The sequence below is a fragment of the Talpa occidentalis genome, unplaced genomic scaffold (genome assembly GCF_014898055.3).
Source record: "Talpa occidentalis isolate TD23 unplaced genomic scaffold, MPIMG_talOcc4v2.1 talOcc4.16, whole genome shotgun sequence".
Lineage (NCBI taxonomy): Eukaryota > Metazoa > Chordata > Mammalia > Eulipotyphla > Talpidae > Talpa > Talpa occidentalis.
Window position 1 is genome coordinate 40301100 of NW_023601653.1, and position 26789 is coordinate 40327888.

General features: G+C 43.7%; 2 protein-coding genes and 1 long non-coding RNA gene across 7 annotated transcripts in view; 2 read left to right on the forward strand and 1 right to left on the reverse strand.

Moving 5' to 3' along the window:
* Nucleotides 1–14823, forward strand: part of AMN1 (antagonist of mitotic exit network 1 homolog) — a 27638-nt gene extending 12815 nt beyond the window's left edge. Inside the window, exons 4-7 of the mRNA XM_037514073.2 lie at nucleotides 1859–2076; nucleotides 2356–2412; nucleotides 6672–6783; nucleotides 14267–14823. Of these exons, the coding sequence (XP_037369970.1) occupies nucleotides 1859–2076; nucleotides 2356–2412; nucleotides 6672–6783; nucleotides 14267–14340 (461 nt within the window). The 3' untranslated portion in view covers nucleotides 14341–14823. The remainder of the gene's footprint in view (nucleotides 1–1858; nucleotides 2077–2355; nucleotides 2413–6671; nucleotides 6784–14266) is intronic.
* Nucleotides 13214–22964, reverse strand: ETFBKMT (electron transfer flavoprotein subunit beta lysine methyltransferase). Of its 5 annotated transcripts, none has more exons than XM_037514072.2 (4): nucleotides 22928–22964; nucleotides 18065–18466; nucleotides 17836–17966; nucleotides 13214–17012 (listed from the first exon to the last, which is right to left on the reverse strand). In XM_037514072.2, the coding sequence occupies exons 2-4, from the start codon at nucleotides 18352–18354 to the stop codon at nucleotides 16660–16662; spliced, it is 774 nt and encodes a 257-aa protein (XP_037369969.1). In that variant the 5' UTR covers nucleotides 18355–18466; nucleotides 22928–22964; the 3' UTR covers nucleotides 13214–16659. The 5 variants fall into 5 exon arrangements, with proteins under 5 accessions (XP_037369969.1, XP_037369965.1, XP_037369967.1 ...); XM_037514068.2 differs by lacking the exon at nucleotides 22928–22964 and adding an exon at nucleotides 20756–20798; XM_037514070.2 differs by lacking the exon at nucleotides 22928–22964 and adding an exon at nucleotides 20111–20227.
* LOC129145963 (uncharacterized) lies at nucleotides 20429–24150 on the forward strand. Its single transcript, XR_008552213.1, has 3 exons — nucleotides 20429–20557; nucleotides 23409–23691; nucleotides 24018–24150. It is a non-coding gene; the product is annotated as an uncharacterized LOC129145963 (long non-coding RNA).
* The last annotated feature ends 2639 nt before the right edge of the window (nucleotides 24151–26789 follow it).

The following is a 26789-nucleotide window of genomic DNA, read 5'->3' on the forward strand; positions in this document are numbered from 1 at the left end:
ACTTTTGGGTAAATAGGGCCTCCCCCGTGGCGCAGCGGTTGAGCGCTGGGTTGCGAAGCTGCCCGCAGCCTCTGCGGCACTGGTTCGATCCCCGGCTGCTCCCCGGCCACCAGAGGAGGGTCCCACATGGCGCGCAGACCTCTCCTGCCGCCCGCTGCTCCCCTCAGCAGTGTACTTCGGTCCTTCTGCCTGCTCTGCTCCCCGCTCTGGCTCTGGTGAATTCTCTCACCCTCCCGTGCTTCTGACTGTACCCAGTGCATGTATAAACAAAAAACAAACAAACAAATAAATAAATAACATGCCTCTATAAAAAAAAAAAAAACTTTTGGGTAAATAGTGCTGCAATAAATGTAGGGGTACAGGTGTTCTTTTGAATCAATGTTTTTGTGTCCTTTGGGTAGATCCCTAGTAGTGGAATTGTTGGGTCATATGGTAGCTCCATTTTTAGTAGACTGAGGAACCTCCAGACAGCTTTCCATAGTGGTTGGACCAATTTGCACTCCCACCAGCAATGTAGGAGAGTTCCTTTATATACACGATAGAATATTATTCAGCAATCAAAAAAGATAAACTCATGCCATTCACAGCAACGTGGATGGGGCTAGAAGGAATTATGCTCAGTGAAATAAGCCAGAAGGAAAAAGAAAAATATTGGATGGTTTCACTTATAACAGGAATATAGGGGAACCAAATAAGACATCAGTGTAAAAAATAATAATAATTACAGTACAAAACACAACAAAGTAAATAAAAGACAGTTATAAATCAGAGACATCCTGCAGGGGAGGAGGAGGGAGAGGGATCAGAGGGAGGGAGGGAGGAGCACAGGGGACTGTGGTGATGGTGCACGGGTGCCTTGGAGAAGGAAATTCTATGGGGACTCAATCTGAGTGGGTGGGGGGGAAGCAAATATTGTTTAAAAAATAAAATAATTAATTTTAAAAAACCATTTGGGTAATTTAACTGTTGATTTCCTTTCAAAGTTGACACAAAAATTAACTTTATTACCTGAAAACTTTTGTTTGAACAAGAAGGGTGATCTGTTAATTGCTCAGCATGGTTCTGTCACAGAACACCGGCCTCAGTTTTCCCTCAGCCAAAAAAAGGAAAGAGTTTGAGGAAAAGGAAAGTGGTTTAATTTGTCGACAAATGAGGAGGGCGGTAGACTCATGTCTGAAAGACCACTGTCCTGCTCTTTGACAGGGTGCAGGGGTATTTATACAAGGGGGAAAGAGAGGGAGATGAGCAAGGGTCTGCAAAGGGGAGGGGGAAGGGGTCAGCACGGAGATAGGTCGGCGCCAGCTTGCTTTTCTTCAATAGCTGATGTTTAACTCCCTCTTCCTTGGAATGCAGGAGGACTTGTTAATGCTCATCAGAGAGACCCGTCCTGTCCGAAAGACAAACCTGTCAAACAAGGGGGAAATTGCAAGAAATAGGGGAAAGACAAACTTGTTAATGTTTATCTGAGAGACTGGTCATAAAGAAGACAAACCTGTCAGGAAATAGGGGAAAGACAAACTTGTTAGTGCCTGTCTAAGAGACCAGTCATTTGTAACTGCATCAATTCTGCCTTTTGGCTGTTTTCTAAAAATGCTCATCTTCTTGTAAACAGTAGAAGCTTGCCATTAATTGAAGATATTCTGAGGACTATATTGCAGGCTCTGTAGACAATTCCTGAACACATTCAAGAGTGTTGAATCATGACAGACAAATATCTTTCCAGGTGAATTGCTTTGAGAAAGGCTAGTAGTACCCAGGCGGCGTGTCAGTCTGGGGACGCTGAAGCAAGCAAAGCCAGGTGCTTGCTGTGCACATGCACGTCCTATGCACACACTGATGTGTTGTTGTTTCCCCCCAGGATTAAAAGCTGTGGCTTCATCTTGTTCATACCTGCAGGAAGTTTCTTTGAAAAGATGCACCAACCTTACTGATGAGGGAGTCCTTGCTTTTGCCCACAGTTGCCGGCTGCTAAAGTTAATCAATATAGGCAGCTGCCTCCGGATAACTGATGTGTCCTTACGAGCACTAGGAGAAAACTGCCCACTTCTGCAGTACGTTAACTTTTCAGGGACTCAGGTAAGTGAATCCTAGACCTGAAACCCAGAGACTGTTCACAGGAGCATTTCCTGACCGCTCTCTCATCACCTCCAAAACTGTGGGGCACTGCCTGCTCTGGGGGTGAATGACTGCATAAAACCTGGCAGTTCCCCTCAGTTCTTTTAAGTGAGGATGGGAGGTGTGTGTGGGCAAAGCAAGTTTGCTGAATGTCGAACTATATATTTGACAAAGAAGTGTTAGAAAATTTGACTCCTGTCATCTCTACTCAGTGCCCTCTTGCTTTTCCCCTCTGCGTAGGTATCTGACAGTGGTGTGGCTGCACTGGTTAATGGACCTTGTGGGAAGAAATTAGAGGTAATTAAAAATATTTGTACAGGAGATACTTGCTGTAGTTTTGTGTTATCCTTAGGAAGCATTTTTTTAAACCTAGCAGATAACCATGGTCTCATTATCAGTTGGGCATTTCCATGGATGTATTTTTCACTTGTTTTTCCTTGTCTACTCCCCAAGTAAAGGAAAACTGATAAAGTTAGGAGATAAAGTATGCTTAAAAATAAAGATCCAAGTTACTTCCAGCAAAAGTTTTATTTTTCACACACTTTAGTTTCTAACACATTTAAGGATGGTCTTACTGTGGTTGAAGATTGTGAAAGTTTATCAATATGAAGTGACATTCTTTAGAATTTGCATGTTGGATGTTTCTACTAGGATTGCTTATTCTCTTACCATCTTATTTATCTTGATATTCATAAAGGGATTCAGACTATACTACTATGGCATAAAAATTACTTTGAATGAAAGATATTTGAGAATCAACATGCAGGAAAAAAAGAAGACTTGGTCTAAAACACCCACCCCACCTCATACGCCTAAAGATAGAGACTTCCAAAAGAATTCCACCACCACAGCTCCCTTCCAGAAGGACTTCCCTCCCCTGTTTTCCCTAAAAGTCCTTGTTTTCTCTGTGTCTTCTCTCCCCACCTTCCCTTTTAGTAGGGCATATAAATTCTGGTCATTCTTTTAAGGCACTTTCTTAGTGAGCTCATAGCTGAATAAATTATCTTTTCTGTGCTAATCAGTTTTTGTTATTTTAATTTTGTTATTTTAATCACAGGTCCCCCCAAAGGAAGAACCTAACAGGGTAGGCGGAAAAATTCTTTCTCCACCACAGGCTCATTGTCCAGCCATCCCCAGAGACCTTAAAGTAGCATTCATCCTGCAGGTCACTGACTGATGAGGCATTGCCAGCCTCTTTCTAAATGCTAAGAAACCTTTCATCCCAGGATTTTTGACTTCTTCCTTCCCTGGATCATAGTATTTTTTCTTAAATCTTATTTAATATAACTGTGGTTTTCAATAATAAGTCCCATCAAGTTATTTGGTTTTTTTTTTTTTTTTTTTTTAAGTAAGCAGGCTTGAAATGCACTGTAAGTGCTAGTCATAGCTACTACAATGGCAGCGTCATGTTTTGCCAAAATGTTTCTCGAGTTATTCCCGGAAGAGATTTTTTTAAAGATTTTTTTTTATTTATTTATGCATACAAAAACTGGGGTGTAGGCCAGGGGTTCAGGGGGTGAGAGGATTCACCAAAGACAGAGTAGGGAGCAGAACAGGTGGATCTACTGAAATCCACGGCTGAGGGGAGTGGCAGGCAAGACAGGAGAGGTCTGCTGCACCATGTGGGTCAGCTCCCAGGGACTGAACTTGTGCTGCAGTGGCCACAGAGAGCATCATAATGCTGAGATTTAAATCCTTGCAACACCAGGGAGGCCCCCCGAAGAGATTTTTTACATATTTATATATCAGACACTTAGGTATCTGCATCCAGCTTGATTGTGTGTGTGTGTGTAGATGATTAAATAAAATTCATAATTTTATAAATCTTTTAATTAAGCAATCACCATATTTTTCTAATACCATGTTCCCAGTTGCACCTTAACTGTAGGGACAAAGATGCTGACAGATTTTCACTGTTCTACATACTAACATTTTTTTTTAGCACTTACTATGTGCCAGCCTCTGTGCTACAGCCTGGTATTCATTAGGTGATTTTATCCTTAGAGCATCATTATCCTATAATCAACATCGTTTTAGATAAAGTCCTCAAACAATAAATAGTTGATCACTCCCTATAGAACCACCGGAAATCGGTGTTGTGCAGGAGGAGGAAACAGACCTACATCTCCTTCAGTGCCAGCACATCAGGAGCCCCACTGAGCGGGCTAGAGAAGAAACCCTGCAGCCACCCAGTGCTGATGACTGTGCATCTGGCTCCCAGACCCCAGGGGGCTCTTGGTTTTTGTCTTACATAGGAAAGAACAGCAAGAGATTTATTGACAGATAAGGACAGAAAAGTTCTCTGAGCAGAGAGGGGTCCCTAGTGGTTAGCCATTGAGGGGGCGAGAAACAGGTATTCATATGGGTATAGTGGGTGAAGTTTTGGGGGCCCAGTTTCTGCTGGTCATTGTTTCTGTGTTGTGTTTCTCATTGATTGATTGAGGCCTAGGGAGTCTCCAAGGTTACTTGGCCTGCTTTCCAAAAATGAGCTATGGTCGGTTGCTTTGACATTGTTTTAGTGTGTTGATGTTCTGAACGTTTGATTTTTATTGGGTTGGGGCACCCTGACCATGACCCACTGTTACTCAATCAGTTTGATAAATGGGCTTAGGGCACCTGGGCTTGTCCCTTCCCCACACCCCCACCCCCATCCTAACTAATTACCTGTACCCATTTCCTAGCTTCCTCATTGAACTATAGTGCCTGCCATCCAGTTTTTCATTTGATTAGTTTTCAAAGCTTCATTCTGTCAATGTCTGAACACTTCAATAGAAATCTTTCTCAAATTTACAAGAACTTAATTCCTTGTTAAACAAAATAGAGTGAAGATGCTTCAGCCTTTGGCTCACTGCACCATTTTGACCACAATTTCTGACTCAAATTAAAATACAGACCTTTCCATCTTTTACTAACCCTCCTATTGCAGGTGATATATACACTGACCTATTATCATGGATTCTGTTTAATCTGTTACTTTTAGTTCCTTCTGTTCCAGGAAATTATCCATGATCAGCATTGCTAAATTGTTTATAATTTGAAAATAGCCGATTAAAGTCTAAGGTCATCTCCTAAGACTGATATGCATTTAGGCAGGTCTCTGTCATCACATTTATTGATCGTTAGGATTGTTTCTGAACTCTCTGATCTGACAGTGCCCAGGGGCCACCTTGCTCAGCCTTTTCCATTCATTTTATTCCCAGGTTTTATTGCAGCTCCAGACATTTAGTAGTACCTTAATCAGTGTCCTTAACTTTTTTATTTTTTTTTTAAAGAATTGTTTATTTATGCATATAAGAACTAGGGTATAAGCCAGAGAAGCGGGGGGTGGGGAGGTGGGTTGTGTGAGAGAATTCACCAGAGACAGTGGGTAGTAGAGCAGGCAAATGTACTGAAATACACTGCTGGGGGGAGCAGGAGGCGAGACAGGAGAGGTCTGCTGCGCCATGTGGGTTATCTTGACTGGCAGGGGATCGAACTCTTGCTGTAGTGTCTGGCAGTAGCTTGATAGCTCTGTCTTTTACCACTGCACCACCAGGGAGGCCCCCAATGTCCTTAACTTTTTGTGATAACCATTTTATAGGTTTCATAAAATGTTTGTGATTGAAAGTTTACCATGTCAACTTTGATTTTTTCAACAAATATTTGTAAACACCTCCTCTGAGACTGGCATATCAAAGGAAAAACTGTCCAGTTTGTGGTGATTAGAGAGGATCAGGTATGGGCGTACCCCTTCTCTCCCCCAGATTAAAGATGCTCATGTGTGGGGTGTACCCATTTCTTCTCCCACTGCTGCTGTGAACTCCAAAGTTGAAACATGGGGACCAGGGGTATGAATACCTTTTTAACTGCCCTGAATCCTATGACTGACTTTTCCTCCTAAAGGTTATATTGTGAATTTACAGTTTTGTCAGGAACCTGATTTGCCAAATTGAATCTTTTCTGTTTTAAATTTTAATGACTTAACATATTTTAAGTGGTGAGTTGAACACTGTTCCTTCCATCTACTCTCAAATCATATTTGTTGGTATGTGGCCTTTGCCAGGTTATACCTTCAGATACGTAAGCCCATTCATAATATCGGAGGCTCTTTGTCACAGTTTGTTTTCAATTTAATCAGGTTTCCTTTAATGTGGTTGATTACTTAATATCTACTTCTCTGGAAGTGGAAACACTACTACTGTAAATATGCATGACAGCTACTAGATAAACCTCCCAGAATGCTTACAATGTTTTCATTTTGAATCACCATTTATTGGCACATGCGCTTACAGATAATATTACAGTGGGCATGTTTATAAATTGTTGTCTTGCACACATGTACAGGAGTTTCTTTGTGGGTTTTGGGGTATCTTCAGGTTTAATGGATGTTGCCACCATGTTTTATAAAGTAGCTGGGCATTTATTTAACTTTTAAAGCTGCGGACATACTTGCTCCCTTCTGGAGACTTTTTTTGCAAGTTGGTGATGGGTTCTTTTTGTGTCATAGTGTTTTCACATTTTTATTGTAGAGCTGTCTTTTCTCTTGACTGTCTTCTCCGTTCTTTCTTTCTAACCAGGAGATTCATATGGGCCGTTGTGTGAATCTGACCGACGAGGCTGTTGAAGTCGTCCTCACTTGCTGTCCTCAGATGCAGATTTTCCTCTTCCACGAGTGCCCCCTGATGACAGGTCAGTGTGAGGGGCCGCGGGGTTCCCGGCTTGGTGTCACCTGTCATGATGTGTGACCTTGTGTCGTCAATTATCCCATTTCCTCATCTGCGACATGGGTCTGATGACAGTGCCTGTCTCATACACAAAGCCTGGTGACCCAACCACATTCCCCTGCTGCCGGGCCCATTACCCATGCTCGGTAAATGTCGGTTGCAGTGGCGATGACGTGGTATTGGCGATGGCCAGTGCTCTATAAGTGTTAATTAGGGTGAGTTCTGGTGGTGCTTGTGCTACTAAAAAGACCACGTATAAAAAAAATCAAGTTTACAGCATTGTATCCATCAGCTGTGTTATACTGTGTAAGCCATGACTTTGCCATTCAGAATGATCTGGACCCTAGGGCTGATGTGACACTTCACTGAAGGAGAGCAAGGTGACCTACGATGCTGTTTGTCAGTACAGATACTGTATGTCACACCACACACACACACATATACGCGCGCACGCGCACACACACACACACACACACACACACACACCTCTTATTGTCCCTGCCATGGGTCCCAGATCCAGGATTTCCAGCTTCTCACTCATCAGTCAGTCCTCCAGCTCCTTTCTCTGATGGCAGTGTGGACACTTGCTCTCTGGGTTGACTCACTGCCCTAGATGTCCTTTTATTTTATTGTTTTTTTAAAGATTTATTTATTTTTATATAAGAGCTGGAGTACAGGCCAGAGGCGCGGGAGGTGAGAGGATTCACCAAAGACAGAGCAGGGAGCAGAAAAGGCAGAATGACCGAAATACACTGCTGAGGAGAACAGTGGGTGATACGGGAGAGGTCTGCCGCTCAATGTGGGAATCTCCCTAGCCAGCCAGGGATCGAACCTGCGCTGCAGAAGCTGCAGACAGCTTCACAGTGCTGCACTCAACCCACTTAGCCACTGGGGAGGCCATTTTTTTTTAAAGATTTATTTATTTATGCATGTATGCAAGAGCTGGAATGTAGGCCATAGGTACGGGGAGGGGTTGTGAGATGATTCACCAGAGACAAAGTGGGGAGCAGGACAGGACAATTGACTAAAATACACTGCTGAGGGAAGCAGTGGGTGAGACAGGGGAAGTCTGCTGTGCCATATGGGTTAACTCCCTGGCCAGGGATCAAACTCCTGCTGCAATGGCTGCATAGCTTGCACAGCTTCACAGTGCTGAGACTTAACCTCTTGCACCACCAGGGAGGACCCCTAGTGTCCTTCTAACAATTACTATCCTTTCTTAGGTTGGGACTGCCAGTCTACATGACATCTACATGGGTTGTATTTCATCATCAGTGATATGTACAGTTGTACAGTAAAGACTAAATCTTATTTTAGGCAAAGACAGTTCTCAAAAAACCAAGGCTGACAGGGCCACTTATGAAACTGTTAACAGTGCTTACCTCTGGGGAGGTTGTGCTGTCACAAGAGTAGGAAAGGACCTTCATCGTAAACCCTTTTATACCCTTTGGATTTTGTGTCCTATGGATGATTTTACTTATTAAAGTTAATAGCAACATTAAAATCAGTCAGAGCCAGAAATCACCTGGGACTGAGTATGCAGGGTTGTTTCAGGTGTCACTCACCTGGGGTGATGAGATCATTAATGCAAAAGAGACCCTACACAGTGACTCTTATGAACTAAGGTTCTTCAGAGAAAACAGCCAAAGTTTTTTGTGCCTGATCATCTCTGCTCTTCTTCCCCCTTCCTTGTCAGCACCATCAGTGAATGAAAACAAAATGTACCAATAGGGTCAATGTACATTTAATTTCTATTTTCCTCTAAAGAGAAGAGATGCTTTTTCATTTGTCTGATAAATGAAATTTTTTTCTTCCAGCACAGCAACTTATATAACATGTGTCCTTGTGCTTGTATGTTAATGTGGTTACTCACATGTGACTAGCTAAGACCAAAGTTTATATTCTATAAAAGGATGTATGTGCATAGGTAGGTGCAGTTATATATTATGTTATCCACAGAGCAATTTGGTCCCCAAATTGGCAGTGTCCACTGTAATTGCTAGTGGATTCTCCAGTTAATGTTTATCTTGTCTATTGTATTTCTAAACACTTATACAAAATTTTTTGAGATTATAGTCAGACTATAAAGAGAAATTCACATTATAAATTAGGATTTGACACTGTTAAAAGTACTTTGTATTTCTGCAGAAGATAATAAAAAACTAAGCTACAATTTAAAATATTGGCCATCATAATATAGTTTTATACATTATGGAAGCAGAAAAATAATTTTTTAATGTATTAAAGTCTTTTTAATTCAATTGTGTTCGTAATGGTTATCAGTAAGTACCACTCCACAGTGAAAATCAATAGTAATCTACAGTAAACATGCATTTCAGTTCCTCCTCATTCTCTGAGCATGCTTCCCAGCATTCAGAGGCCTGAAGCTTTAGAATTCAGAAGAGCAGCAGACACAGCTGGGATACCAGAGTGCTTGTATTTACATTACAAGGCAGGAGGACATGACAGGAAATCTGCCACTTTTGAATGCGTTTACTCAAATTTACATCTGAGGATTTGTTACAGCCTTCTTACTTTACAAGCAAGTTGCTTACATAGATTCCTGGATAATAAATGTGCCAAAATTCACCACAGAGAGTCAAAGCAAAAGTATTTCAAGACCCAAGTGGTTTGCTTCAATTTTCTTTTAGTTAGTGCTAATTCCTTGCACTAATTCCCAACTCATTTCATATTTTACTTTTTAAAAATCCTAAATTCTTTTTCCTCATCACAATTCATTCATTCATTACTAGTTCAACATGGCAAACTTTTTTATAAGGTATAATTGGTGTGTTAGTATCAGGGGTACAAAGAAGGGGTGCAAAATAGGCTGTCTCAAAATGTGCCACTTTGAGCTAAAGGCAGTCAAGACCCAAGAGACCTAAGAAAAACTTACTTTTCTCTTAACTACCTAGAAGAATCTAGATAAGGAACCTTACCCATAATGGATTATTATCAAAAGTAAATTTTCATGACCTATATTAACGGTAGGACAAACATCTAATTCACAAATATCTGCTCTCCTTGTTGTCCTGTGAATTGCCCTCCTCCACCTTGAAGTGCCAGTCTTTGGCTGGGGGTGGCACAGAATCTTCCTCTGCCCCACTCATCCATGAGTGTCATGTCTTTGAAGTTTTGTACATAAGTAATTTACTTTACTTTTCTCCTGTTAATCTGTTCTATGTCATTTTAATTATTAACCAGACAAAGCACCAAGAGGGAAGAAGAGAACATTTTTCCTCCCCTGCAACAGTAACATGACTCAGTATTTGTACATACTGTGCAGTGGTGTGCCCCCCCCTCCTCCCCCCTCCCCAGTCTAGCAAGCCTCTGTCACCTCACCTGGTTACAACATGGCAGAGCTTTACTGCAACAAAGTAAATGATGCCAGACACTGCAGTGAAGCATTAGAACTTGATCATTGTTTGTAAAAATATATACCAGTCTCACTGTTTGTAGTGTATTCTACAGAAATGTCCAATTTACATTTTCCTTGCTCATTTGAAAACTTTCATTTGTTCATTTTCATGGTACTCCAAAAGCCCCTGCAATGTGTCTCTTTCAAAAAGTGGGCTTGTGTATGTCAGTCACAGATTTTTAGAGAGATGTTGAACTTCTAAGTTCCTTTGATATCTTCCCTTCAACAATTTTCAGGATAAGGGTGCAGAGAGAGGGCCTCCCCTGGTGGCTCAGCGGTTGAGTGCTGGGCTGCGAAACTGCCCACAGCCTCTATGGTGCCGGTTCGATCCCCGGCCGCTGGTCAGGGTCCCACATGGCGCGACATACCTCTCCTGTCATGCCTTCTGCTCCCTTCAGCAGTGTATTTCATCAGTCTGCCTGTTCTGTTCCCTGCTCTGGCTCTGGTGAATTCTGTCACCCTCCCGTGCTTCTGACTGTACCCAGTGCTTGTATAAATAAATAAATGAATCTTAAAAAAAAAAAAAAGGTGCAGAGAGACAATGAATTCGAGTGGCTTGCCCAGATCTTAACAATAGTTGCTAGTAGAATTGGGAATAAAAGTCTAAGTCATCTGATCTGAAACCTCTAGCTCTGTGCCCAGTAGAGCAATTTGCTGAGCCTTTTGCACCCAGGGGCTCCCTATTACCAGAAACGGAAAAGTGGAAGGGTGGCCTCAAGTGCCAATGGTATAACTGGGCCCTGTTCAATCCAGAGAGTGTGTTTTGAGGACAGTAGAATGTGCCACCCCAAAACATACCTCTTTGGCATTAAGTGTTATTTTTGAGAAAAAGCAGACACAAGAGAAACCCTGAAAATAGCAGAGAAGTTACCCTTTGGCAGGGGCAGTTTACCCATAGAGGAACTCTCCACTGTCAGCATCCTCCATCATCTCCCCCTCTGAGGCAGGAAGGGAGGAAGACTCAACCACAAGAGAATTATATTATTGAGGAAGGCACTGACTTAAATCTCTGAAACAAACCCTTGTTCACTCTGCTTTTCCTGGTCACCTCCCTTAACTGCCTCCCCCACTCTGGTATCTTTCTTTTGTCTTTAGCTGAAGGTGGTATTTTTTTTATGGATTTATTTTATTTTTTTTTATGCCTACAAGAATGTACTTAGAGACCACAGAGTTTCTCCCATAGGAGAGTAAACTCACAGGTATTGGATATCTATGCTACTCAAACTCACTGTTCTAAATTCTCAGCTTTCATGTGAGAAAGCAGACTGGAGACTTTGAGTAATGTAATACTGCCATCTAGCATTAAACATTTTAACTACTTAAAAAGACAGGCATTCTCTTAGAGAGGGCAATGTCTTCCTATTCATGAGCAATAATAAATTCCTACAGAATGGTGACAAATATAGTTAGAAAACAAGTATTTGTATATTTTTGGTGACATTTTCTTAACTAGTAAGAATACCTCATAATCCTTGGTACCAGCTAAAATGAAATCTGGAAGCATAAATTTCCAATTTTGTCCTTTTTCAAATTGTTGTGGCCACAAGGGTCACTGGACTCATTCCCATATTAGGATCTTGTCAAGTTCTTTTTTTTTTTTTTAAGATTTATTTGTATTTATTTATTTATACAAGCACTGGGTACAGTCAGAAGCACGGGAGGGTGAGAGGATTCACCAGAGCCAGAGCAGGGAGCAGAGCAGGCAGAAGGACCGAAGCACACTGCTGAGGGGAGCAGCGGACAGCAGGAGAGGTCTGCATGCCATGTGGGACCCTCCTCCGGTGGCCGGGGAGCAGCTGGGGATCGAACCGGCGCTGCGGAGGCTGCGGGCAGCTTCGCAACCCAGCTGCGCCACCCGGGAGGCCCTCTTGTCAAGTTCTTTAACAAGGAAAGCCAGCTGGGGTTGTGATAGGGGTCCCGTGGGATCCCTGGACCTGTTGAGGATGTGTGGCTTACTAGGCCTGCTGACCTATGAGCATGAATGTCTTCCCAGTTGCTTAGATCTTATTTTTGTTTTGCTTAAAATTTAGTAACCATGGGGGCCTCCCCGGTGGCACAGCAGGCTGAGCACAGTGCTGTGAAGCTGTCTGCAGCCTCTGCAGTGTGGGTTTGAATCCCAGCAGGCCAGGGAGATTCCCACATGGCGTGACAAACCTCTCCTGCCTTTGCCCGCTGCTCCCCACAGCAGTGCTTTCGGTCCGTCTGCCTGTTCTACTCCCCACTCTGTCTCCAGTGAATCCTCTCACCCTCCTGCGCCTCTGACCTGTACCCCAGCTATTGTATAAATTAAAAAAAAAATTTAGTAACCATATGTTAGGCCCTCTATTTTTTATCTACTTTTTACATTTGTGAGCATTACTAAACCAGAACATTTCTAAGACTAGGCTTGAGATATGTTGTACACACACATTTATGGAACAGGTTTATTAAACTAAAGGTTAATTTTTAAGGTAATAGACTTGTCAGTATTTTTGCTTTAATTCATGTTTTTAAAAGACATAAAACTGACTTTGCAAAATAAATGTAAAGTATATTAAAACCACTACAATCCAGTATGAATAATTGAAAAACCATCAAAATATCAGTGATAAATGTTGGTTAGGTTGAATGAACTCATGAAGCAGCTACCTGTCAAGCCCTCTTTATAAGAGAATCGTGTAAGAGAAGACGCACTCAGCCCAGACCAGGTGGCCTTATTCTAGTCGCTGCTCCTCCCCTAAGTCTTTCTGGATAGTTGCCATCTCCCAAGGAATTTCAGCCTCCTGGTGGCTTCCTTTCCTCCTGCTCATGCTTTTGTAAAGAGTCACTTCATTAAACCCTATTCCAATACCCCATTTGAGTGAGTCATCTATTTCCAGTATAGGGGCATAAGGGAAACATTCCCCCACTCCACTGGGTTCTTCTCTAGCTAGTCAAGCAAAGAAATGAACATCAGACATTAATAAAAGAAAAAGAACAAATTTAATTCCTTAATAAAGACTTCAAAGGTTGTGAATTCTAGAGTAAATGAGACTGAGGGATTATATCCTGAGGTTAGGAATAGGATGGGGCCTGGGGGTCTCACATGATAAGGGGGTGACTCATATGACAAACCAAGATACTCTAGAAATTTGCCCTGCCATGAGATGGGCTTCTTTGCTAAAAAGATAGTTTCTGGAGGAGACAGTAAACCCAGGTGGTGGTCACTGTTCAAGGTGATGGTAAGTTTCCCTTGAAGCCCACTGGGTCTTGGGTGACATTAGTGCTACCTGCCAACATGATACATTTTGGAAAAAGCCTTGCTCTGGACTTGCAGCAAGCCTATCCTTAACATTTGGGTGGGGGGAGGGGGGCGGCAATCCTTCCCCTTCCATGACTCTTGAGAAAGTTAGTAGTGAAGTTACAACATTTCACTATTGGCTAGTGGAATTGTTGAGATTACAGGAAAAATAATAAATGCTTGTTTTTTTCCCTTAGTACTCCTATGATGTGCCCTGCAGCTAATAATCCTGTGAGCTCTAATAGTTGTCATTCCCAGTTTATCTGTGAAGACATTGTTAGGAGAGTGGATGCTCATGGGTCCAGTTGTGTTCGCCATTTGAAGAATAACAGCTGCTACACTAAACGTGAAAGCAAGCAAGTGTGGATTTATTGAAGCAAGAGGAAAGAAATCCTGACAGCAGGATGGGGTCTAAGGGAGGATGCCTGTTTTCTCCAGCCCTGTCTATGAATATATCCTGTCAGACTTCCTGTTATCCAATGTGCCAGACTATTGATTAGGCAGGTGGTTGGGAAGTTACCTGGTAGTTGTTTTTCTGTTCCCTAATTATTCGGGCCTTACTCTAGTTGGTGGCTAGCTCAGCAATATTTCAGTAAAACACTTCTATTTTCCTGGGAGCTGTTTTGTTCCTTCTGTTCCTATATTGTTTAAAATCACTGTCCCATGTCTCATTGTTTCCTGTTCCCCAAGTTCTCTTTGGTCGCAGTTCCTCTCAACATGTTAAATATCTTTGATTACTGTGAATGAAAACATACTCTTTTTCTGTTGTAGATCGTTCACGAGAAGTCTTGCAGCGATTAGTAGGCCCAAACAAACTAAAACAAGTGATGTGGACTGTTTATTGACATTCCTTGAAGCTTATCGAGCCTTGATCTCCACACTGCTTTCCCAGGAAACTTGGTGTGTAGAGCCTGCTTGTCACTTAGCTTAGCTGCCCCCTATGTTTGCTATCTTCTTTCAGGTTGTAACTGAGGGCAAGGGGGTGGGGTGGGTGAGATCACCCCTTTTGTTCCACTTGGTAATCCCAGCATGGCCTCTAGTTTGTTTGAGGGCAGGGGACATTGTGTGTTGTTTCCTTAATAAAGTTTTTTCAGTTATCTGATTTTCCTCTATCTAGATATTTGAGCTGTTATAAGAGAAATTTACTTGTATGGATGAAGAGTTTTAGCCTACATAAAACTGTTAAAGGCGGAATTGCCTTCGTGGCTGTTTTCCAGCTCCTGCCTTCCCGAAATGTTTGGATGCCTATTGGCCAAAAGCTGTCAGGCTTGTAAATTCCTTGCTAAATACATTATTTCAATGAAACAAAATAATTGATGGTCTAATAATTGTTATGTTCTAATAATTGATAGGACATCTCACATCCGGCTGTTCAGCTTATGTGCCTAGCCTCTTATTTCATGGATTTTTATGCTACTTTTCCCAAACGTGTGGTGTTCACCTATGAACCTTCTTTCCTAAAAAGCAAGTCCTGCATTCAGGAGGGGTTCCGAATAAGTTTGCAAACTGTCACGACAGAGGTTGGTTTCATACTGAAGTGTGCTTGCGGGGTGCTTAGACCTCCCCTCAACTCAGCATGTTCCCTGCACATGTTCCTGTTTTGGGGGCTTCCTTATAGACTTTCTGTTTTAACTCTAATATCATGAGAGATGGGGGAATGTGGTGTGGCCCATTTCTCATGTATGGCGGTGGGGTTCCCATCCCCGATCAGCTCTGTGCACATGCTGTGTCTAGGGTGCAGCTGCAGAGGTGGTCCATGTAGATGTGTGAGAAACTGGGAAGGCCTCTTCCATCTACGACTTTTCTCTAAAGACAAATTCAATTAAACAATGTTGACTATCTAAGCAACGTTTTCCCCTTTTGGGGAAACTAGTTTCAACCAGTTTGATTTCTTGTTTTTGTTACTGCTGGTCAGATTAACTCTCCCTCTCCCTGCTTAAAGTTTCAGCATCCTCCTCCTATCCCTCCCCACTGCCCCGTCCTTATCACCTTGACTTTTTTCTCCTCACCATCTGACATGTATTATTGTTTATGTGTTCATTATCTGTCTCCCTACCCTAAATTAGGTTTCAAGAAGACAGAAACCTTTGAGTTTTTTTTACTGCTGTGCCCCCAGTGCCTAGAATAAGCCCCCAAATAAATAAACAAATGGACAAGGGAGGAAATATAGGAGAAATAAAGGAATTTGTGATTCTTGAGCTTTCAAGCATTATGATAACTCTGTGTGGAGTGTGGGTATTCACACTCCATGTGAAGAGATTGGAAGTCATCATCCTGTCCTCACAACAAGGTGAAAGCTAAACTGAAAATCATGATTTGGGATAGTATTATCTGAAAGCAGACTTGGAATTGGTCAACTACTAAAATAATTTTTTAAATCACTGATACCCTAAGGGAGGAGAGAAATAGAATCATATAAAAGGTTCAATCAAAAGTAGGTAAGTCAGAAAAATAGTGCGCGCGCGTGCGCACACACACACACACTGAAACAGAACAAGGGCAACAGACAGGAAAGCTATAAATAGGGCTCAAATTAATCCAGCTACATCAATAACCACTTTAAAATATGATTATGTCTGTTTAAGCTACGTAGTCATTTCAGGGTTTACTGCTACAAGTGGGAGATTAAAAACTACTCTAACACTGGAACACCTCACAGGCTTTCCAGTGCTCTCTTCCTAAGTCCCTGAGCGAGGGTGAAAGGAACAGGGTTTGCAGATACTTGAACTTGAATCTACTCTGCTGACTTTCACTTAGTGCTCCATAGTATAATTTGCTCCTTCTTATCTTGCTTAGAGGGGCAATAAGCAGCAGAATACCCTCAATTTTCAGAAAATATGTGAATAAAACTAATCCTTAACTATCCTCCAGTGCCAGTGTGGCCTATAATTCCTATTAATTTTAATCAAGGCTAAATCAAAATTTTGAGTTTATAGCATGAATGGCTTAGTGAACAATGGAAACTGGGTGCAGCAGAAGTTGACTTTGGCACAGGGTTATCATAAACACTTAAAAGCTCAAGAATCACAAATAAGTACACTCCAAGAACATTTGAAATCCAGTGTGTTTTGGAAACAAGATTTGTCATTAAACAGGAACTGCACTCTTTAACTGGGGAGCCTGCAAGCCCAACCCAGACACAGCTGGGCCCACCCTCGGGTGTGCTATGGTGGTTCGGGGCTGAAATCCCACACTGTGCTTGTGGTCAGTCCATTGTTCTGCCGCTGAGTTGGCTCTGGAAGCAAGTATTCCATCAGCCTGTGCACTTGGTGGTGGATGTGGTGTCTGTTGAACTGCGGCCGCCCAGGGTCGCCAATTAGCACCCGAGTTCCGTGGGCCCAAAAGCAGTTCCTCAGCCACCGATGCAGATGATCCGCAAGGTCTTCGTCATAAAACATATCTCCAAGCATGATAAGGTCCCACTTCTCTTGTTCCAAATCCAAGATGTTTTTGATTAAAATGGGAAAAGGATTCAGTTGGTTCAATTCACAATTCAGTGCAATAGCCATTCCTGCAACTTAAAAATGCACATAATGAATCAGGATATGCAAGGTTGTTTTAAATCCTACTAATCAGGCAATTTAGAAAAATCTCCAAACAATATGACTTTTCCCCTTTTTTGTTGTAAGTTACGTGTGTTTTTTTTAAAGTAACACTGGTTCACTGTGAAATACTGTGAAAGCTGCTTTCTTTTAGATAAAGATGCCAACAGTTTATGCCAATATAGGTATTTGCCATTCAAATATATGAAAGGATAATCTGAAAACAAGTAGTACAAAACACCTGGAAATGTTGAGGTCTGAAAGAACACCCACCCAATAAGCAGGTTTAGATACTACAGCTATCCAGGACACAGGCAAACAAGCCTTGGGCTTGAGCAATGTGACAGGTAGAATTAAACCCCCAGGATAAAATAAGGCTCTCAAAGGCTATATCCTCACTGAAAGGTAGACTAGATAAAAGCAGATGAAACAAAAACTCACAGGTCTCCACTTGGGTTGTAATTGAATAAAGTCTCCCTCAAAGACTCAGGCCTATTCTCACTTGCGTTTGGGATCAAATAAACACTAGTTACATATTTCAGGGAATTCTGAGCCAAGAAACTATAGCCAAGCCACCACTGCAGCCATCTGCCGGGCACAAGTACAGATCCTCCTGGAAAAGCCCCCATCTTTTCCCGAGATTCCCACTGAGGAGGTCTCACTGAATATAAATTCACAAAATGGCAGCTTACAAAAGCATACAAGGAAAGAAGCTATCCCGCTAAAGCATCTGGAAGTATTTCTCCTAAAAGAGAGAAAAGATGAGCTTTTGGTGTATTTTAAGGATGAAATCCTTACTCGGGTCTATGTCGTTGGCCAGGATCCTTGACGCCCCCCTCATCTTAGCAGCGATAGCTGTGGCTCCACATCCACTCCCAAGATCTAACACAGATTTTCCTCTGACAACATCGGGATGATCCAAAATATACCTAAATTAGAGTGGGAAAAGCATTATCTAAGCAGAGCTGGAAGGAGCTAAAAAGATTTGCAGCAGCCTTAAAGGCTCCTGGTTCAGGCAGGGCAGTACCTGGACAGGGCTTGGCCTCCAGGCCAGTAGATTGCCCAGTAAGGGTCACTGTGGGGCCAGAGCTCAGCTCTTTCCCACCAGAATCTGCATCTGGGGGTCAAAAGCCGCAGGTGGATCTCAGGAGTGAGGCTGCCATTGCTGGTGACTTCAGTGTTTTCCTCCAGGAAAGCTTTCATTTCAGGGTCCAGAAAGTTCCCGGGACCTCTCCAGGTAAACCGAGGAAGGCCACTGCTTCTCACAGCCTTTGTGGGAAACCGTGTAAACACTCTCAGACCCACGCACAAAGTCATCGCACCTTTTCCAGAACACAGGTTTTTTGTCAAAGCTGCTGTTGAGAAGAGCTGCTCCTCGTGAGGAAGAGTAAGATCTGGTTCCCAGCTTGATCTCAACAGGACTGCATCTCTAAAATCGGAAAGAACCTTGAAAACACCAAGGCTGGCTGACATTATCAAAATCTACTACCTAATAAGAAAACATTAGTCTCAGCTTTAGCAAATAATTCACAAGGCATCAGTGTAGGAAAATCCAATCTCTTAGTAAGATGCCTTTTCACAAGACACCGGTTTAATAATCTAGAACAGCAAAAAGAAAAAAAATAATCCTCCAGAACATGCCTGTTCGAAAAAACAAGGCATAATTTTAAAGCTCTTTCATACACTCAATGAACCATTTCCCTTATGCTTGGCAACTGTGAACACAATAAAAGTCCCAGAGTTCAGGAAGTTGATAATGGTGGGACGAATCAGTTAACTGGACAAACACAGTCCTTGTCATCGTGAAGCCTAGCAATGAATTGTGGGGGTTAACAAATTATAACTGTCATAGCATAAACTATCAGTGTAACCAAAGGGCTTTTCCCCAAAAAGAAACAAAACAAAACTGAGTTTAATAAAAGGGAATCAACTGTCAGCTCTCTATAAGTATTCTGATAATTAATTTTTATCGAGCTTGAGCTGAAAGGGCTTATTGTAATAGAAAACACGTTGATAATGTAGGATTAGCCTTCCCCAAAAAAGATCAGATAGACTTTCCCAAAATGTCCAGAGCAGCCTTTGCTGACACATGCCTAATAAGCAGCTGGTGCTAAGGTTACCAGAGGCTCCATGGACCTCAAGAGAAACTTACCATCACCTCAAAGAATGAAGACTACTGGGGTTTACCATCTCCTCCAGAAATAACTTTTTTGTCAGGGAAACCCACCTCAAGGCAGGACAAACATCTAGAGCATCTGGTTTTGTCATGAGTCACCCCCTTCTTGTTATATGAGAACCCCCTTGATGCCCCAGACCCCACTTATTCCTTAACTCAGGCTATAATCCCTCAATCTCATTTACTCTGGAATTTGCAGCCATGAAAATACAGCCATATGTTTTTCCATATGTATGTAATTAAATTTGTTCTTTTCTCCAGCTAATCTGTCTGATCTTAATTAGTTTGTTCAACCAGCCTGAGAACCCAAAGGGATAGGAGCAAATTGGAGTAAGGAGAGACAGCAGCTTAGATGCAAATCACACACTCAGTTCTCTGGGACCTCTGACCTGCTCTGCAAGGAATAGTCCTTTGTCAACCCAAGTCTTTGGAGTAGGGTCCCCAAACTCAAATGCCTAGAAGGGGCCAGGCTGGAGATAAATGAGATACAGGTTGGTTACAGGATGACAGAAGCGTGTCAAACCCGAGACTTTAACAGTCCAGAGGGGACAGCAGACGGCTGCCAAACCTTCCAGCTTCTCGACAATCCTGACACTGGCACAAACCCGCGCAGGCGGGACACCTGCCAGGCCACCACTGTGCGGCTGCTGGACCAACGTCCGCGGGGTCAGTGGTCGCAGGGCACGCCCCACTGGGCTCACTGTCGGGGGCTGCCCCGGGCCGCACGAGACTAGGGTTAGAGGACAGCCAAGCGGCTCTGCGGTGGCCTCAGGGCAGCGCGGGTTAAGGGGTGATTCGTGCGGACCATGCGGTGCAGGAGTGACAGGTGGGAGCGGACGGGCGGAGAGGAGCCCCGTGTGTGTGCTGGGGCAGGCGCGGCCTTCCTTTCTTCCTTACCTGGCTGTGCTAACACCGCCAGGAAAGGTAAAGCAGAGGGCACAGGTGCGGCTCGGCGCGCATTCTTGACAACAGCTTGCCCGGTCCGGCTTCCTGGCAGGCACTGAGCATGCGCGGGCATGGAGCATGCGCGATGGGACAGCGGCGGGGGGAGGGGGACAGGGGCAGACCGGAGGTGGGCGCGGAGCACGAGCGGAGCGGCCGAGGCTGGGCGGGGCGGGGCGGGACAGAGCTAGGGCAGGCAGAGAGCATGCGCAGAGTAGCGCGGTGGGTACGGAGCATGCGCACAGGGTCCGGCGCGCAGCAGCCGGACTGTGCTCTCTCCAAAATGCGACACCTGAGGGCGCCCCAGCGTCACTTGGAAAATGTGGGGACGTGCAGTCCTGATGGCTCACGCATCCGTTCTGGAGCCGTGCGCCACTCGCACTCTGGGCTCCGGACAGAACGGTGAGCCCAGTAGACGCCGTGTGAGCCTGTCATGGCTCCCCTCACTGCCGCTGGGTTTGCGCCTTCAGGGCCCACTCTCACCGCCCGACGGTTTTCACCTGCCTTCCAGTTGATACCAGCCAGACACCTGCGGGAAGGTTCCCACCTCCCACCTGACGGTTCCACCCGCCTTCCTGTTGACACCCGGCTGACACCCACCTGACGGGTCCCACCTGCGTGGTCATTTCCTCATGCGATGCAGCTCCTACATGCCTGAGGGTTCCCACCACCTGCCCGAAGGTTCCACCCGCCTGGCACCAGCCTGGCAGTTCCACCTGCCGCGGAAATGTCCCACTCGAAGCCCGCGAGCTGCCCGTCTGCAGCCCGTTTGCACTCAGACTGATCTGTGAGCACTGGCGCTCACGCTGCCCCGGTTCGCCCCTCGAGGTCCTGTTTCCAAACCCGCAGGTATCCCTGCCAGGCTGGACGTGCTATGCCAGTCCAGCCCCGGTGCGACCTGATACTTGCTTCTTAGCCGATGCTGTCTTTACTTCGGGCTGCTCAGCTGCACACCTGGCCTTCCTGGATATCTGCCCTAGACGTCCCCCATAAGCACTGTTCTCAAAGTTCAGAGTAGTCCAAATACAACCAGTGAATACCCAAAGCGGTTGCTAGTAAAAGTGCCCCATACACCCTTCCCCAAAAAAGACAGTTTACAAACATGAGCCCCAAACCAAAACGCCTGTGAGGCTCAGGATCTTTTGTTACAAAGTAGCCTCTATCCTGAGCAGGCAGTGTTTGGTTATAGAAGTTCCTTAAATGATGGCGAGTTTTGTTCAGTGGTTACTTCATGTCAGTCTAGGACAACAGTTTCAGTTTTGTGTGTGATTTCCAGAAGCATCAGTAAGAAATGACCCAAGTTAAGAGTCTCCCCAAAGAAGCTACTTTAAGCGTTGTCTGCACAACTAAACTGGTTTTGTCTGCTCCGGAAATTCTCATGGCCTATCTCCCGTTGCTTTTGATGTTAACCAAACTGGAAAAGGAGCTGTTGTGACTGTGGATAAAACTATTTATCAACTTACTAACTGCTTTTAAAAAATTAGTTGCTGGTACAAAGTTTTGTTTTCTCAACTTTTCTCATTTTCATGTACTCTCAGCTCTCCTACTACCAGTAAACTTAAATACGTGTTTAGGATCAGTTTAAAAATTGTTTCATCAAGCTTCTGTGTTATATCCCAGTCAATAGCAAGAACACCCTAGTCATGGACCAAGACACCAGAGAGGTCCTCTAGTACTGTGATTAAACCAACATTTGGCTCTGATATTGTTCACATTTCCTCAGGTGTGTCTCTCAGGCCATGTTAGGTACCTACGGACATGGCAGGTTGCAATGACCATTGGAGTTAGAGAGGTATCCACATTAGATGAAGACATTAGATGTCCCCACTGAGAATGTGCCAGAGGTAGACACTATTGGAGGAAGAAAGTGAACAAGATCTGGTGCCTACCTTCAAGGAGCTTTAACATGAATCTCTGGGGGCCTCCCTGGTGGCCTAGGGGTTAATTAAGTCTCAGCTCTACCACTGCTATGGCCTGAGTTCGATCCCCAGCCAGGGAGCTGACCCACATATGGCACAGCAGACCTCTCCTGTCTCTCCTGCTGCTCCCCTTAGTGTATTTCAGTCAGTCCACCTGTTCTGCTACCCACTCTGTCTCTGGTGAATCCTCTCACCCCCGCATCTCTGGCCTACACCCCAGTCCTTCCATGCAAAAAAAAGAAAAGAAAAGAACATGAATCTTAGATTTTAAATGTCCATGTTACAGAATAATTTCTGTAAAAGAGAAGAGGATAGTGGATCTACAGTCTAAGGGTGACCTTGATTCAGTTACTTAATCTCTCTGTGCTTCAGAGACCTTGTCTGTAAAACAAGATTACTGCATCATAGGGTTGTAGTGAGGATTGACTGAATCAGTGCATGTAAGCTTCCTACACAGGCTGGGGCCACAGAACATTTATAATAGAAATTAGTGTTGGCCCTCCTCGGTGGCACAGCGGTTGAGCACTGGGTTGCGAAGCTACCCGCAGCCTCTGCAGCGCTGGTTCGATCCCTGGCTGCTGGGCGAGGGTCCCACATGGCGTGCAGACCTCTCTTGCCGCCCGCTGCTCCCCTCAGCAGTGTACTTCATCAGTCTGCCTGTTCTGTTCCCTGCTCTGGCTCTAGTGAATTCTCTCACCCTCCCATGCTTCTGACTGTACCCAGTGCTTGTGTAAATAAATAAATAAATCTTAAAAAAAAAGAAATTAGTGTTACTACCCCAATATATATATATATCACTGCATGAGTCAAATCGACTAGAATTCTTTTAAAACTTAGCACAGGAAGACCTCACCTGTTCGTTATTTCAGGAGTTGGCAGCAGGGTTTTGGTTTTGTTTGGTTTCTTTTTGAGGCTGGTTTTTCCTTTCTTTTTTTCCCCAGTAAATCTTTACACAGAAACATTGTAATAGATGATACTTGCTTCCCAAGCCTTCAAACAAAAGAGTCCTTAAGCCATACTATCACTTAGGACTTGCATGTTTTGCAGTTTAAAAACAAATGTAACACCATTCTGTTGTGATAACAGAATATAACCAAAAGAGTGATTAAAAACATACTTGGCAACTTCTTACTTATCTTAAATTGAATTCACAATTGGTAACTTCTTACTTATCTTGGTACTAACAGAAAAACAGGGTAGATTTTTAAAAGGACGGAAAGGAATAATGGACAATAAAAAGAAACACCTGGTATTTGAAAGGTTTTAGAGGTTGGTAGTCTATTTTTTAGAAAATGCTATTTCAAACAAGACCTCTTTGGCTTTTTTTTTTCCAGCCTCTATTGGCAGTGGTTTTGCACTGAACATGGAATCAAAGACAGATGAAGAGAGAGTTTCCTTAAGAGATGAGTATATGTGTGGGAGGAAAAAACTGGAATGGAACCGACTGAGGTTTCAGAAATAAAGTGGGATAGACTCTCCACAAGGAAAGCGTCTAGTTCCAGCCACTGTGTGTTTCAAACCTGCACTTTCACGTGGGAAATAAACCTGTGTGCCCAGAAAGTGATGGACTGAGCCTCCCATACTGACAGTACCCACCGCATGCCATCTGCCTGACAGGTGATTTAATACCTTGTTCTGTGTTCTTTTGCCTTGATTGTAATAATGAGGGGACAAATGTAAAAATAAAGATAATATGTGGACTCCACGAGTAGACTATAATTGAAACAAAGGTGATTCCATAAGGCTATTGGTCCAATGTCCACTGGGCCAGCTGTGAAGGAAAGGAAGAACATTTTAAATTTTGTGCCAGCTATTAAGATATTTGAAAATGGTGAAATAAAATCAAGGGCTTGATTATCCATGTTGGTTATCAGGAAATGAATGCTCATATAACATGTGAGTTCGTGCAGAGTACACTTACCTATCTTTCTCTTGATTTCCAGAAACGTAGACAGGACAAGAAGGAAGGAGAGGCGGTGAGGTAGTTCTCCCGTTGGCCACCAGGGGACGCGTCAGCTCTTGACGCCCTGGTCCCGGGCGGTGTGTGGGGAGCGCCGTTCCAGCGGCGTAATAAGGAGGTAAAAACAACCTGCTGTTTAATGCACTCATTCAGAAGGGCCGTTTTCAAATTAGCGTTTGTAAATTAGTGTTTGTAAATTAGTGTTTGTGACCTAGAGTCTGCCAGAGAGTCAGGATGTTACTAGGTTGCTGCTATGCCAGGTTCAAATGCTTTTAAATGGCAGGGGGTGCTGGGAGTGGGAGGCAATCAACTCCTCCATGCTCACAGGAGCCTGTAAAAGTAATCCCGCCCTGACTGCAAGCTTTTATCTGCTGGAGTGGATAACCTTATCTCTTTGAACTCCGAAACACCAAATCTCAGTAAGAATCTGACCTTCAGTTTTTGTAAGTCTTGAAATTAGATAAACTGATACCCTTGCATCTATCTGAGTAAGTGCTATTTATGTCAAGACAGGAGTTAGAGTCTCGACTCAGTCCAACCCAAAGTCAAGAAGATGGGCGCCGGCCAGCCCCGCAGCTCCGGGGACTCACTCCCGGGCGCAAGGACTGAAGTGTTGCTGCCTCCTCGTCTCAGTGCTCTCCGGTATTTTGCCTTTCCCTTTTCGCCCATTTCCTCTCCGCCACTCCCTTTGTAAAGGCCTGAGCTACTTTAAACTATCCAGGCTGCAGGGAGAGCTCTGGCTCCTCACGTGCCATTCCTCTTGGCACAGTACAAAAGCCAGCCTGGGCAGGGCTCCAGGACTGAGCTCTACTGTCACACTCCCAAGAGATTGTCACACAAAGAACTATAAATTGCAAACAAAGAGGGCAGAGTGTTGTGTCGGAGGCACATGGTTTAATGGAAAGAGTGCTTGGGTCTGTGAGATTGTTTCACCCAGTGACAGCCCACCTCTAAAATGTGGGCTTTACTGCTTGATTTCTCTGTGGACAGTCTCCAAGTGTGGGGAGACACCTTCCTGCGGTGTCCCAGAGCACTTACAATAGGAATGTGGATTGTTTTGTCCTCGCTTACCACCCTGCATAGCCCACATGAGGTCCTTCCCAGGTTGAAACACTCCAGTGAAGAGGAAGGAGGAGCACACCATGGAAGACATGGGGGCTGTCCCAGGTGACAAGCCCTAAACACCAGTGACTTCATTCTATAAAGGTTTGTTTCTCCTTCATACTGATCCTCCTGGTTCAGGGGCTCCTTGGGGCTCTTGTTCCCAGAGCATCAAATTTGGGCATGAGGCTCCTTTGCTCCTTTGCTCATGTGCCTCCACCATCTTGGAACCCTTTCCAGTAGTTGGATGGAGTAGGGCCATTGGGAAGATGGGGAGAAGTGGTTCATGCAGGGGCATGCCTCAGGCTCTTCTGGGCTCAGAAGGAAATGGTTTGGTGACCACGTAGACTCCACTCTGCCAGTCGTTAACCATCATTTCTAATAAGGAACTTGATGTAAATATCAGTTTCATCTTTTCCAATTCAACCCCGCCTTCTTGGATTCTGTCAAATTTCTAACAAGGAGACATGAAATAAAACTCTTGCATTCTAGTGACTTTATCAAAAACATTTTGACCTCCATAAGCATTTGAATCTGTAAGATTCCACTTAAACTGGAAGAATATTCTAATTATAAACTATTCTCCTTGGTGGAAGAGTATGGCGCCTACCCCGCCCCCATCTCCCACCTTTAGACTTTGGCCCATTATAATTAAAACCTTTAACCACGTGTAGGGTCTTGCTTTTCCACAGTTGTGAAGACTTTTTCTCCCATAAATGGCAGAGCTTTAAATTACACTCATGTTTCCAAATTCTGACAGATAATACTCTTTGGGACTTAAGAATGAGAAATCAGCATCCCCAAGAATTCCAGAAACTGAAAGTTCTTCTTAAAATACTGCCAATATAAAAATAAAAAATACAAAAAAAATACTGCCAATATTGTGCATACTATTTGTCCATGATTATGGATATCTGGAACAAGTTTGTTTAATAACTGTAAAATGTTAAGTTAGGTAGTATTTACTGGGAACTGTCGCTGACAGTGAATGTTCAGCAACATACATGAGCATTAGCAGGTAGCATTTGAGTAAGGTGACACTCAGAGCTCTGGGCCCAATCATGCTGTGAATGGCAGGAGTTCACACGTGGGCCTTCTTGGGAAACACAAGTGAAAAAGTACGATCTGGGATCTATATATTTTTTAAAGATTTATTTATTTTATACAAGAACTGGGGTACAGGCCAGAGGCGGGGAAAGGTGAGAGATTTCACCAGAGACAGAGCAGGGAGCAGAATAGGCAGAAGGACCAAAAACACTGCTGAGGCAAGCAGCGGGCAAGTGTAATCTATATAGTAAGATTAAAAAATCTCATCTGAGTTCTATCTCCTGACATGTCTGAGAGGCTAAGAGGGTGGCAGACGCTGCTTTCTCCATCCCGAGAAACACAGTGAATATGGAAAGTGAGAAATATCTCAACATTCAATAGGGCTGCGTGGCAACCAGTATTTCCCTTTTATTCTTTGACTAGATACTTGAATGCCTACTGTGTGTAGTGCACTGCAGCTTTTTCCCCAGATTTAGGGTTACTTTTAGAAATTACAGTTTTTTCGAAGTAACATTGGCTTATGGTGCTGTGTATGATGGGGGATAGGCCACCCCTCCTCAGATACACATCACCACCACACACCCACCTCCAGGGCACCCTCATTTCT

Excerpts from the sequence above, each read along its gene's own strand:
- ETFBKMT (XM_037514068.2), bottom strand. The coding sequence starts at position 20,781 with ATGACCACGCAGGTGGGACCCGTCAG. Across the intron at positions 17,967-18,064 it reads GGAGGCCAAGCCCTGTCCAG|GTATATTTTGGATCATCCCG; the intron begins GTACTGCCCTGC and ends ACTCTAATTTAG. Across the intron at positions 17,013-17,835 it reads GGCCAACGACATAGACCCGA|TTGCAGGAATGGCTATTGCA; the intron begins GTAAGGATTTCA and ends TGCATTTTTAAG.